At 40.9% G+C, this 14,578-nt stretch overlaps 2 protein-coding genes across 2 annotated transcripts; both read right to left on the reverse strand.

Annotated features, from left to right (window-relative positions):
- Positions 1-46: 46 nt before the first annotated feature.
- On the reverse strand, positions 47-2,932 carry chchd4a (coiled-coil-helix-coiled-coil-helix domain containing 4a). Its single transcript, XM_004545342.3, has 3 exons — positions 2,737-2,932; positions 2,126-2,224; positions 47-1,145 (listed from the first exon to the last, which is right to left on the reverse strand). The coding sequence occupies exons 1-3, from the start codon at positions 2,756-2,758 to the stop codon at positions 814-816; spliced, it is 453 nt and encodes a 150-aa protein (XP_004545399.1). The 5' UTR covers positions 2,759-2,932; the 3' UTR covers positions 47-813.
- Positions 2,933-10,111: 7,179 nt separating this feature from the next.
- LOC101467346 (protein transport protein Sec61 subunit alpha-like 1) lies at positions 10,112-14,578 on the reverse strand. Its single transcript, XM_004545341.5, has 12 exons — positions 14,425-14,578; positions 13,528-13,595; positions 13,329-13,394; positions 13,155-13,233; positions 12,843-12,974; positions 12,573-12,682; positions 12,303-12,456; positions 12,047-12,207; positions 11,768-11,965; positions 11,451-11,642; positions 11,282-11,358; positions 10,112-11,190 (listed from the first exon to the last, which is right to left on the reverse strand). The coding sequence occupies exons 1-12, from the start codon at positions 14,429-14,431 to the stop codon at positions 11,004-11,006; spliced, it is 1,431 nt and encodes a 476-aa protein (XP_004545398.1). The 5' UTR covers positions 14,432-14,578; the 3' UTR covers positions 10,112-11,003.

Consider the following 14,578-nt stretch of genomic DNA (forward strand, 5'->3'; position numbering starts at 1 on the left):
ACACTGCCCTCTCTCTTTAGAATGAAAGTAAAACGGAGATTGAAAATGTCAGGCAATCATTTTAATCTGGAAAAACCACGAGTGGTGACCACAGCATTCAACTGAAGACTCGTGATTGCATTAACATGACAAAAACATTAATGCATTCACAGGTAAATATGACAGGCCAGATAGAAAACTAACGGAAGAGATGACCAAACTAACAGTTATAGATGGAGACTCAGTAGGTTTATACATGATGCCAACAAGTCAGAAACAGAACATCTAAAACAGCACAGATGCTTCAACAGCTTTCCTGTCGATTATTTCTGCTTTGGTCTCGAGTGGTGGAAAACAAGTTGAAGTGCTGAAAAACCTGTCTGAGGTAAAATAAAGCTGAGCGTCACTCAAATCAAAAGATCTACCTCTGATTTCTTAGATGGACTAATATAAATGCTTAGTTATACTCCTACACAACTGACCTCGGGATACAGTTACAAATGCTGAAATTCTGACTGGCGTGAGAACAAGCAACAAGTCATGTTTGCACTGCATAAAAATGAGCATTTCGGCTGATGTCCCTGAAGCAAATCACTTGGCCCACTGTCAATAATCAGATAACTTAATTAGGTTTTTTTCTTAAGTGTTCAGCCAATAAAGCAGCTCGTATTTGTGTACACGCTCTACGTCTCTCTGAAATTCTTCTCCTGATGGCCCGTCGATTTCCTGTGAGTGTCAGAACTGTATCAATAGTCCCTCTCTGAAGGCTTGAGGAGGAGAAGAGACCAATTGGAGCTCCTTTTGGACAAGTCTCTAACACTGACCTAATCAACTCTAGCTGGCGGCCTGGTCGTCTGTAGGTGAGGTGCTGTCAGACGAAACAGCTGAGGTGACCGCAGTAGAGTCGCTCTCGGATGTTAAGGCAGCACTGTCAGACGGGGTGGCGGACTCGTCTTTGTCGGCCTCCTGGGGATAGAGCTCGGGGTACCTCTGCATGCACTCCTGCATGTTACGGAAATGGTCGATGCACTCGGAACCCTTCACTTCTTCCTTACTGTAGTGGAAGCACGAGAAGGCCTCTTTAAACTGAGAGCCGCACGGTCCGCTGGCCATCCCGCCCAGACACGGGCAGTTCCAGTTGATGTCTCCATTTGGCAGGATGAGGCCTAAAGACATCAGAGCGTGGCAGGTTAGCAGAAAACCTTAAATGTTTAATGAAACTAAAGTAGTGCATCCTGCACTACCAAGATCACCAAGAGAGATCTGGATCTGTAGCTGTTAGCGGACAGTATCACAAAAAACTGAGCCACACAGTGTCCAAGCCTAAATGGTATTTTACTAATGAGTCACATACACACACTCTTGTTCATTAACTATTCATTACAAAATAATCTAAAGTAGATCTGACTGTTGCTTAATTAGTCACAGATATTTAGTGCTCAGGGAGGGTCTAATGTTGTTTATATGGGGTGGTCTTTAGAGAAAGAAACATTCCTGTGTTTACGGCATAAAGGTTTTCACAAAAGTTATCTGAGAAATTTAAAAAAAGAAAAGGGGGGGGGGGGGGGGGTACTGATAATTAATCCGTCTTTTCTGTCCAGCTTCCTTTCATTTTTTTAAAGAACATATTGGTTCTTTTTTTTTTTTTTTTAACTCAAATGAGTTATAAGTTACCGTTAAGTAGCATACAAAATAAAAGAATACAAAACCCTCTGAAATGGTCAGGTACAAGGTCTAGACTGAAGATGAGTGTCAAAAGCTGTCAATTTCCAAAGAAAAACATTGAAACTGTGAGAACTATTGATCAAGACCACTTGAAATTTTGTCTCCTTGGAAGGAAAATATAAAGATATGAGGGGTGGCTTAGAACTTGCAGTATTATAATCATTAAATAAGAAGAAGCTACTATCAGCTGCACCCTTATTCACAAGAACCTGCCACAGTGGGTAGATCCTTTCACATCATAAACCCTTCCTGATGTATCGCCACAGGGATTTGTGTCTCTTCTCAGGAGATGAACCAGGGATCTTTCATTTGTCAGGCAAATGTGTAAACCACTACACTATGGAGAGCAAACAACTGCACATCAGCAAATAAATCGAATTATTCTTTTGGAAAGCACATCTATACAGTCTGAAAGACTGACCCTGTTCCTCGTATGGATCGTTGGGGTCATCCGCTACCAGCTCAGCGTTGCTGGGTGTCTCATGGTCTTCCTTCGTCACAAAGATGATGCGATCTTTACCTTAAATGAAAACAAGGCAAAACACAAAAACGCGAGGAAATGGGTTACTGGGCCTATGACTTTCATTTATAATCTTACATTGCTGCAACAAGTAAAGGCTTGCTGACTGAAACAACTGGCTCCACTTTGAAAATTAACTGAGAAGATTATGTGCTGACTGAAGAACAAGGACAGGTGAAAAGCTATAATAAGTATGACAGTGACTGGCTTTTCACCTACTGCTTGAAACTCATGGCAGCACCAAGAGCAACACTGCTAGTTGTTTAACAGCACCGCAGTCACTGTTTTACATGCACTTTGCTGCAGTAATCACAACATTAAGTCAAAAAGTACTGCAATCTGTTTGAAAGCTGTGTTGGCTATAGCAGGAGGCTGGCCGGTTTCCTGACATACTGTAACAAACAGTAAGGTCTCACTGGGTGTAGACGTTAGCCTAGCATGGTGGTGGTGGGTCGCTCGGTGACATTGCTCAGCCATGGAAGCAAAAATGAATGAAAGAAGATAAAAATTACCTTCCTGCCTGCAGTAAGACATGTCTGCTGATGCTACGGCTCGTCGGGCCTCGTCCTCCGGGAGCAAAGTTGACTAGTGCGAGAAAGACTATTTAGCAAATTAAACGATTTCATTTGACAAGCTACCCGGCGTCCAGACGCCTGACCCGACCACACGCGGGCGCGCAGTAATGACGTCACTCAAGTGTTCTGTAAATGCGTTACAAAACAAGATTTAAAAAAAAGACTAGACAACGTATAAAGGAGGGGCATCTGTGGTGTCTCGGAAACGATGGCTAGAGGACGGCAGAATTCCTCTTTCTTAGGTTAGAAAAATATAATGCAAAACTGAAAACAGTTACTCGTTTAAGAATAGAAGAAGTTGAACTGATAACCCGAAAATTATATCTAATTTCTGTTCATTTTATTATATAAAAAAAAACTTTATACATCAAAATAGTGTGAGAGTGATGCTCTGGCTTTTCTAAACTCTTTACAAAACACTCCCAAACTTGAGCGGGAAGATAAGGAATTATGTGGCGCTCCGTTATCACTTAAAGAAATCATAGACTGTGTAAGACGGCTGAAAATAATACATCACCGGGGACAGGTGGCCTTTCATCTCATTCTATAAATTATTTGCTCCCCAGTGAGCTCCCTTTTTTATTGCAACGGTTTAATGAACGCATATCAGTTGGTGCATAACCCTGGAGTATGACTCAAGGAGTGTTTACTCTAATTCCCAAACCTAAAAAAAGATTTGCGTTTAATTGACAGCTGGTGTCCGATGCGCTTATCAAATAATGATTACAAAATTTTGGCTCTTGACTTTGGACAGAAAATCTCATTGGTATTATAACCAATAACTGATGAAGAGCAACCTGGCTTTTTACCTAACAAACATATTTCCAGTAATATCAGACTGCCTTGGATCTATTGGATTACTCATACTTCCAGATAATGGCTATATTCTGTTTTTAAATTTTTAGATAGGCCTTTGACACAGGTATACACCAGTTTTTACACCATTTATTTAAAAAGCATGGTTTTGGAGACTTTTTTTTGCAACGCGGTTAGAGTGTTATGTAACAATGCCAACTGCTGTATTACAGTTAATATGATGTGTAATTTGGCACCAGACATCATAATTTCATTCAATTTGATTTCATCATAACTTTTTCTTCTTGTTGCTCAGCTACTGTGGTCTCATATAAAATCTAGCAACTTACAGGGCATTTATATCACTAAAATGACAATTTTCATTAGTCAGCTTGCTAATAACACAACATTGTTTTTGTTTTTTTGTTTTTTTAAATATAACTCACAGATTTCTTTTGTTAAAATCATTGTCTAAAGCTTCTGGTCTTTTTCTTAAGCTTAAGAAAATGTGACTTAGGACGAAGGATTGTAATACTGACTCTATCTCACATATCCCTGTGAAAAACTTAATATTGAACTTAATGAATCACAGCAATGTTTCAATAACTTCAATCCCATAATAGAAAAAGTTTAAAAAAGAAGAAGAAGAAGATTAAACTCATGGTTTCTACAAGATTTGTCATTAAAAGGACGAATTCTGCTTTCAAAGTCTGAATCTCAAGACTAACATTCATCGCAAAATCTCTGCATGTTGACCCTTGTATATGTAAAACTACAGATAGAGCTCTGTTAGATTTTGGATGGAAGAACCAAATTCATTTTCTGAAAAAGGCTGATAACTTAAAGATTCCAACTTCCTTATGGAATTATAGTCCACATTATGCATTTTCATTGGTAAGTGGGGCCTTAATTTTTTGGGTCTGCAATTACAAAATTTTAACTTAAATATCTCTTAAATATATGCTATTTTACTGAGAAATATTTATGATTGAGGGTATAAAGGGGACACTTACAAGTAAGAGTCAGCTTGATCCCTCTGGGCTCTATCCTGGCCATTTGTGGCCACTTCACTTTTGAAAGTTTTTTCAACCATTTTCGTTCTGTTAATGCCAGTGGAATGAAACTTTCCAAAGGTGTGTATTTTTTTCAGATTTTTTACTTTTCAACATCAGCTCCTTAACAATATCAACAATATTCACTATACACCAAATTGTTCCTCTTGACTCTATCGTGGCCATTTTTGGCCAATTGAAACCCATTATAACCACCTTTTTTGATTCCTTGTTATTGACAGTACTATATCATGCGATTTAGGTAAAATTGCTTTCATTCTAAACTCAACACATGAAAATTATAGTTTTTAATGTTTTTTTTTACCAAATTACATCATTTACCCATTTTTGGCCAAGCAAGCAATTTCATGTAATATTCTGAGTTTCTAGTAGCAGCCTTTGATGGCTTACCACACTCCAATGGACCAAAATAATGAAACAATTTTGACATAGGTTTGATCTTAAGGATCTAATAGTTTGTGTTTGTGCATGACATTGCAGCACAAACATGTATTTGCAAGATAGACTGGAATAAATAATGACACATCAAACATTACATAGGCTGCAGTGAATTTCTGTGGATGCAGGCTATTGAGCTTTGAGGTTCCCAGTCAAATTTAGCTTTGAAGCACCTGTTAAAAGCACTTTTACTCTTGTATTTTTCATAAAAAGATACCATACCCAAAATATTAACTCTAGAAACAAAAACAAAAACAAAAAAAACCCCAATCACAGGACATTTTGCAGAGTTCAAACCTGCAGCTGCAGCGCAAACAACAACAAACACTGTTTGTAAACGTGTCCTGGAGTTTATGCAGGTGCAGACAGTGCTACTGCTGTAAGTAAGCCTAACAGCTTCCAGATCATTTATTCTGGCAATATGGCAAGAAGGTCATCACTACTTCTGTATGATCTGGTCAGAGAGCAAGGACAGCAAGCTGCCCTTGAAGAAAAGACATCAGCCCAAGATGAAGTAAGTTCCTCTCCAGAAGATGAGGGGACAATCTCCAAAGAGGCTGACAGCATCACCACTGATGTTGAGTACTAGCCATTGCCTGGATCCTCTTCTTTGGGGGAGGATTGGGGTTGGGGGCATGGAGGTGGAGGCCGAGCAGCTGATGGAAAAGAACATAGGAGCATTTTCTGAGACCGAGGAGCCGGTGACTGAGTGGATCCCTCATGAAAGGAAAACGATGTGGGTCCCACTACTGAAGAGAGACTGCTCTACAATCCAGTACCCACTGGTATCAAACCAGGGCTCACCCTGTATGCAGTTTCCTGCATTAGCAGCCTGAGATCTACTTTTGACTTTTTTTATAACAAAGGAGATCTTTTAGCTCCTTTGCACCCTTACAAACCTGCACGGGAGGCCAAGGTGTGAGGATTGGATGATTATAGGTGAAGTAGAGATAAAGCCTACACCAGAATAAAGCAATACATAGCATGTTGGATGACAACGCTGGAAGTTCTCAGGAAGTAAAAAAAAAGACATAGGGTTCAGACTCCAACTGACGGAGGAGCTCCGAGGACAACGTCTTTCCTTTGGTCACCTTGGCAGAGGAACCCCTCAGATGAAAACTGGCACAGGGGAAACAACCCAGAGCTTCCTCCCCAGCTCCTCCAGTTGCAACAGAGGAAGATTTTGTTGTCTGTCTTTGGCTTCACCAAAACTACCACGGCGATATCCCACATGCCAAAGCAACGGAGGAATGTGCTTCTTTTGACAGCAACACACAAGGAACCAGCAGTCAGTGATGGGGAATAAAGGATGCGTGAAAGCAAGAAGCAATCCTGGACTACAATAGGCATAAATATTGCTTGGATAACTTAGAGAGGATGTTGGCACCTCGAGTTGTAGAAAGAAAACTAACTGATGGCTGATGGCTTTTTCTCCAATCTCCTGGATGTCTTGGGATACGATGCCTTTGTCCCGCCGGAAACAACTTTACTGAAGTGGGGGAGTCCTCTACAACCTACAAATGAAGAGTGATCCTGGGAGAGCTGGGACACATGCTGGTGACCTCAACAATTGCAGGACACCCTTCTCCTTAATTCTCAGCCACTTCTGCCATTGATCTCAAGATACAGTAGTCTGAACCAGAGTGTGACCCACACCCCACCAACGAAATGAGAAGAAGGTGCAAAAGGCGCACCTCCAGGATTGGAACAGCATCCCTTTGCACCAGGTGTAGAAAGTGTGCCCACAAAAACCACTCTAATGTGGTTAGCACATCTTGCTGCTAATGAGGATGCACACAGAAGCACACACTGGAATATAAATTTTGATCATTTTATTGGTCATTTCAGTGGTTATTTGGTCATTAAACTGCCTTTCTGGCCACTAACACACCATTTGTGATTTTCTTTTTGGCCATTCATTCAACCCCCACCCCCCCACCCCCTAAAAAAAAGTAAAAATAAATCATTGTTACTGTTACTGACCTGCAATGATGATAAAAAGAAATATTGGGTTTCACCATTCATATGCTAAAAATGTGAACTTTATTACTATTACTATACTTTATTACTATTTTTACTATAATAATACATAATCTGACTGGTATTCAAAGGGTATAATATCTGAATTTGAATTATATTTTGGTTTTCATGACTAGGACTGGTGCTAATTTAAAAAATCAAGTCAACGAAAGTAGAAAAATGTTTTAATATATATTAATTTTATAGTATTTTGTAAACATAAACAGGGGGTGGCCATATTTGGCCACGAACAAGCTGAGAGGGAGTTTTTTTGGTTTTCTGTTACTGCACAAAAAAACAAAGATGCATAAAACTCATTGATACTTTTAATTATTGCTATACATCTAACCTCCACCATGGTTAGAAAATAAATCAGATGGCATGTTTTATTTGGAAAAGAATTGTGGTTTTATGATTTTTTCCATTTATGAGTTCCTAGGATTATGTGATCTAACTGGTATTTAAAGGGTTAAAATTCTGAATTTGAATGAAATTTTGATTTTCATGAACAGCACTGATGCTAATCTAAAAAAAATCAAGTCAAAAAAAGTGGAAATTTTTCTTATTAAATAGGAATTTTATAGCATTTTGTAAATGTAAACAAGGGGTGGCCATTTTTGGCCACGAACAAGCTGAGAGGGAGTTTTTATGTTTTTGCTCTCCCTGCACAAAAATAACAATGCATTATAATCAATGTTGATGTGAATCAATTACATGCCCCAGACTCTACTATTAATAATACAAGAAATCTCAGTAGCAATGCAATTACAATGGGGCAAAAAAGTATTTAGTCAGCCACCGATTGTGCAAGTTCCCCCACCTAAAATGATGACAGAGGTCAGTAATTTGCACCAGAGCTACACTTCAACTGTGAGAGACAGAATGTGAAAAAAAAATCCATGAATCCACATGGTAGGATTTGTAAAGAATTTATTCGTAAATCAGGGTGGAAAATAAGTATTTGGTCAATAACAAAAATACAACTCAATACTTTGTAACATAACCTTTGTTGGCAATAACAGAGGTCAAACGTTTACTATAGGTCTTTACCAGGTTTGCACACACAGTAGCTGGTATTTTGGCCCATTCCTCCATGCAGATCTTCTCGAGAGCAGTGATGTTTTGGGGCTGTCGCCGAGCAACACAGACTTTCAACTCCCGCCACAGATTTTCTATGGGGTTGAGGTCTGGAGACTGGCTAGGCCACTCCAGGACTTTCAAATGCTTCTTACGGAGCCACTCCTTTGTTGCCCGGGCGGTGTGTTTTGGATCATTGTCATGTTGGAAGACCCAGCCTCGTTTCATCTTCAAAGTTCTCACTGATGGAAGGAGGTTTTGGCTCAAAATCTCACGATACATGGCCCCATTCATTCTGTCCTTAACACGGATCAGTCGTCCTGTCCCCTTGGCAGAAAAACAGCCCCATAGCATGATGTTTCCACCCCCATGCTTCACAGTAGGTATGGTGTTCTTGGGATGCAACTCAGTATTCTTCTTCCTCCAAACACGACGAGTTGATTTTATACCAAAAAGTTCTACTTTGGTTTCATCTGACCACATGACATTCTCCCAATCCTCTGCTGTATCATCCATGTGCTCTCTGGCAAACTTCAGACGGGCCTGGACATGCACTGGCTTCAGCAGCGGAACACGTCTGGCACTGCGGGATTTGATTCCCTGCCGTTGTAGTGTGTTACTGATGGTGACCTTTGTTACTTTGGTCCCAGCTCTCTGCAGGTCATTCACCAGGTCCCCCCGTGTGGTTCTGGGATCTTTGCTCACCGTTCTCATGATCATTTTGACCCCACGGGATGAGATCTTGCGTGGAGCCCCAGATCGAGGGAGATTATCAGTGGTCTTGTATGTCTTCCATTTTCTGATGATTGCTCCCACAGTTGATTTTTTCACACCAAGCTGCTTGCCTATTGTAGATTCACTCTTCCCAGTCTGGTGCAGGTCTACAATACTTTTCCTGGTGTCCTTCGAAAGCTCTTTGGTCTTGGCCATGGCGGAGTTTGGAGTCTGACTGTTTGAGGCTGTGGACAGGTGTCTTTTATACAGATGATGAGTTCAAACAGGTGCCATTCATACAGGTAACGAGTGGGGGACAGAAAAGCTTCTTACAGAAGACGTTACAGGTCTGTGAGAGCCAGAGATTTTCCTTGTTTGAGGTGACCAAATACTTATTTTCCACCCTGATTTACGAATAAATTCTTTACAAATCCTACCATGTGGATTCATGGATTTTTTTTCCACATTCTGTCTCTCACAGTTGAAGTGTACCTCTGGTGCAAATTACTGACCTCTGTCATCATTTTAGGTGGGGGAACTTGCACAATCGGTGGCTGACTAAATACTTTTTTGTCCCACTGTATATAAAATTGTGAGATTTGAGGTTGTCTTCCAGCTAGTGCAGTGGACAAACTGGTGTTTAAAGGGTTATTTAAATTTAAAAATTAAAAATTCTTTTATATTTATGAAAAGAACTGAAGTTAGTTAAAAGCTTTATGCAGAAAAAATGGCAAAAAAACCCATAAAATAATAAAAATTACAGACCTAATCTTTTGGTGGCCACTTTTGGCCACGAACAAGCTGAAAGGGTGATTTTGAACAAGCCCAGAGGGTTTAAAGTATGTGTTCAGCTGAGGACTCCCCGCACCTCTGTGGGTTTTACTTTCCTCCCACAGTCCACAAACACGCTTGTTAGGGTAACTGTTAACTCGAGATTGGCTGTGGGTGTGCATACAACAGTGTGTGGCTCTCTCTCTAAGTTAGCCACATTGCCAGTTTAACTCAAATGTGGAGCAGGTATCTCAAACGACAGTGACCTCTACAGGAAGTCACAGTTACAGCACCCAATAATGCCCTACTCTAGATATAAACTTTTAACTAAATAGTAACTCATTATCTACGTGTTGGTTGCTGTATCAATAACATGTGGCAAGAATAGTTGCTACTGTAAATAAAAACAACAACAACAACAAAAATCAAAACAATTTCCAAGTGTATTGGAAAACAAATCCTGTTTTTTTTAATAACACAATTATGTCTGTTACATAAAGTAAAAACAAAAATGAGACCCCTTTTTCCATCCCTATCAAACCCACCCTCATCCCGACCATCTCGGCAGTTTTGTGCAGCGATTCAGTCTGGGAATAAAAAGAGCATGACAACACAGACAAACACTTTCCTTTGAGGACCCAGAGACAAGAGGACAACCACTGCGCCTTACATCAGACCAGAGTGAATATAAACATAGTCCATGAGATTTAAAATCAAAGCAAAGGTAAACTGTATGAGATTACCAGAAACCTTATCAGGAGTACAAACATATCTTATCTGTACTTTCCATATCCTACTATAGGCTCCTAGAAACCTCAAAATGATTGCTAGGTGATGAACAAGGTGGCTTTCTTTCAGTTCCCCCTGATATATCCAGGCACAGTGCTTTCAGCTTGAAATAAGCATCAACATGCTGTGTTAGTGTTCCTTGAACATGCTGCAATGATCAATGCCTGAGGTCATTCAAAGACAGCACCTCAAACTTTTTTTTTAAGGTCTTCTTTAGCTGATAAGACAGTCAGTGGGGATTCAGGCAGCCTGCAGAGAGATGGGTAACTGCTACTGGGACAAAAAAAAAAAAAAAAAAAAGGAAATAAAGACACACAAAACCATGCTCAACCCTGGACGTAGCCAAAGGTTTTCTCAGCATTGAAATGCAGGAGCAGTGTGGTGGAGCGCAAAGACGATGGCATAAAATTGACGCCTTCCAGCTGCAAAACAGACTGATTGTACATATTGCAACATAAAAAATAAAAAAAAACATTGATAGGGGTGGATTCTTTTGTGTCTGTCGCAAAAAAAAAAAATTAGTGTTTTCTAGAAGAGCAGCGCTGACATGCTGCCAACTTCACTCTGCTCCTTCACGAAGATCTCGAAGTACTGGTAGATGATGGTCACAGCCAGCAGGATTCCTGTACCTGAGCCGATGGCACCCAGGAAGTCTGCCATGACTGAGAGCCCTCCTATACAGAGCCCACCAAATGCAGCAGCTGTGGGGATGTACCTGCAGATAGAAATTGGACAGAAATAAAGACTTAAATATTCTGCAAACATTAAACCTAAGAGCACATTTCCAAGTCTTTTTTTGTGTGTACCTGTTAAGTTCGTGCACCATGGAGGTCTCTCTGTGTCCTCTCATTACCATCTGCTGCTCCTTGAGCTGCTTCGCCACCTGAGATGCACAAAATAAAAATTGGTGGACATATTTAATACATGACTCTGACATAATGAAAACCCTACATGTTTGCACGAAGACACACTTACATCTTTGGCAGAGGATCCTGAGACCTCGATCCAGGTCTTGGAGAAGAAGGCACAGGAGCCGAGCATGAACACAATGTAGATGACGGCGTGAACGGGGTCGTCTAGAACCGAACCAAATGATTCAGGTGGAGAAAGGTAGTAGCACAGACCGCCCACTGGGTAGGCACGAGCTGGTCCTCCACTCGAAGTGTCCTAAACACAAATATTGTATTTGTACTGAATAGGGTGGAGATGAGCCATGGCTCCTCTTAATAAAGCAACATTTAAGTCGCCTGCTTCATATCTATGCTGCCATGACTTGGACTAAATGTACTTACAGACCAGGTTCCCAGGAGGTTGACCAGGAAGTTGCCACTGAAACGTGTTGAGAGCATCTGAGAAATCACATACAGATTGGAGACCAGGGCAGACTGGAGGATGATGGGGATGTTGGAGGTGTAGAACAATTTAATGGGGTAGGTGTTGTATTGGCCACGGTAGCGTGCTGACTTGATGGGCAGGTCAACCCTGAAGCCCTGATGAAGAAACATTTGATTTAATACAATGCATATTCCTCAGAGTCGAATAAAAATCAGGTGAGATAAACAGTAAGTCACCTGGAAGTATATGACCACTGCAAACACAAAGACAGTGGCGATGAGGTTCATGAGGTTGGGCAGGTTCTGCCTGTAGAAGGCTTCTCTTAGAGCACGCACTTTGTCTGTACGGGTGGCCAGCAGATGGAAAAGAGCGATGATGGCTCCCTCAAACTCAGTACCTGGGAAAGACCCACAGATTAAGTGAGTGTAATATAGATACACCTCGCTCTGCAATCACTCAGCTTTAAAGCCTTTTGTTTCTTAGTGCCAATACCTCTGCCAGTGTTGACAGTCGTGGGGCTGAAGGCCTTCCAGACGATGGTCTCACAGATATTGGTTGCAATGAAGAGAGAAATACCAGATCCCAGGCCATAACCCTTCTGCAGCAGCTCGTCCAGTAGTAAGACAATCAGACCTGCAACAAAGAGCTGGAGACAAAGGCAGGAGTTTAACGCTCTTCTTGACAAATGCTCATTTTGTAGGTAGGTTAAAAAGTTTAAATCATTTTTTTCATATGGTGTTAGCAGTTGTAATTTATATTAACCTGGATGATGATGAGCAAGCATATCCCAGCACCCATCTCTGAAGGATCTCCATACATGCCAGTCATGACATACACAATAGCCTGTCCAATGGTGATGATCATTCCAAACACTGCAAAAGTACATCAAAAAATGTGAAACAGGCACAACTGAAATGAGAGCTGTTATGAAAGTGCAAGCATCAGAGTATCAAAGACATCTTTAAAGCTTCAAAAAGGTACGTGACAGCTTCTGAAAATAGCAACTGTCTGATGAGTAATAATAACACCTACATTTCTGAGCTCCGTTGAAGAGGGCTCTGTCCTTAGGAGTGTCTCCCACCTCAATGATCTTGGCACCAGCCAGCAGCTGCATAATGAGGCCTGAGGTGACAATGGGTGAGATACCCAGCTCCATCAGAGTACCTGAAGAACACAGTCAGCGTCACAAACACAAAACAACTTTTGACCTTTGACTTACGACACGTGATAAAAGATTACGTCCTGCATGACAAGACAGTGGGATTAGATTATTTCTCCTTGGCAAAGTCACAAAGAACGCAAAATGCAAAGTTCTTTTGAAACCAATTAAATATAAGTAAACACCTCGGTTGGAGGCCAGGATTACTCTCATCCAGTAGAAGGGATCTGCTGAATCTGATGACATGATGCCAAAGAGTGGGATCTACAAGAACAAAAAAAAAGAGAAAAAAATTATGCAACAAAGCACTATGACCAAAAGCACAACCAGTAGGAAGACTGTCACTGACAGATACCAACCTGGCAGCACACCAAAAAGATGAATAATGTGATGGCGGTCCATAGTACTTTTTCTCTAAACTGAATCTGCAAGGTTTAAAAAAAAAAAATTAAAAAAAGAGGAAAAACAGAGGAGATGATAAGCTGTTGTTCGCATTCATTCATGGTGTAAATCATCACCACTGTGTACTAATGTACTAAACTAAAGCTCAAAGCTTACCTTTCTTTCTGGTTTCTGGATTTCTGGCAGGACTGCACAGAACGGCTTGATGACCTCCAAAAATTTGACTAAAAAGAGAATGACGAGTTAAGAAATGTATATGCATTTACACCAAACAACACATCAAGCAGCTCTACAATGAGTATCGACAACATCTGAGCTTTTGTTCCTCTTTAGCCAGATCTACTTTGATGCTACGTCATCACTAACCAGCAGCTAAACAGCTGGCAGCAAAACCAAACAAGCCAGTCTCGTCATCACGCTAAAATGCAACAACGAGGATGTAGAAAGGTAAGCACAGCTGGGAGTTACTAATATTAGGTGTGTGCTCACTTTTAGACCGCTTACGGTGGAGCTGCCTAATGTTTTGTCACCTTGATCCGATCTATTAATCAATGAAACTGACTATGACAGAAAGTGATTTCACACACGCTTCGGTTCTTTCTTTCTTTTTTTTGCTCCCCAGCCGCACAGAAAGTCAAACTGGACTTAAAAGCCAGTTACATTATAAAAGTGAAGGGAAAGTAAAGACCTCTGTGCTGTACATGGTTAGTTCATTTAGCGTGATGCTAACTGGCGTTCAATCACAGAACAAGTTATCCATCATTTTCTAAGATGAAGAGTTGACACACAGCTCAAAGAGACACACAAGAGGCATCCCAGCGTGATATAAATCCCTACAATGGTACTTAATCCAATCGAAAAATAACTAGGCTGTGAACCTTCTCCCGTTATGAGCTAGCTCCAAGTGCCACATAACCTGGCCAAGGTTAGCCAATTAGCTTCTCCGACGAGCGCCGAGTGCCCTTTAATGTTCGAGATTTTAAAAAGGAAAAATATAGCAGGTATTTTAGGGCACCAAAAACAAGCATATACACAAGAAAACATAACACGTACTTCCCATGGTGTCCTTAGTCCGACTCCTGCCGTGTTACTGGTATCCGTTTGAGTGCTGTGCAATTTCAGTGTGGCTCCATCAGCCGCTCCGTGAGAAAAGAGCGAGCCGTAGAGACACGTCACCAGACAAGCCGCTACCCCACGTCACTGCTCC

This window comes from Maylandia zebra, linkage group LG5, assembly GCF_041146795.1.
Source record: "Maylandia zebra isolate NMK-2024a linkage group LG5, Mzebra_GT3a, whole genome shotgun sequence".
Lineage (NCBI taxonomy): Eukaryota > Metazoa > Chordata > Actinopteri > Cichliformes > Cichlidae > Maylandia > Maylandia zebra.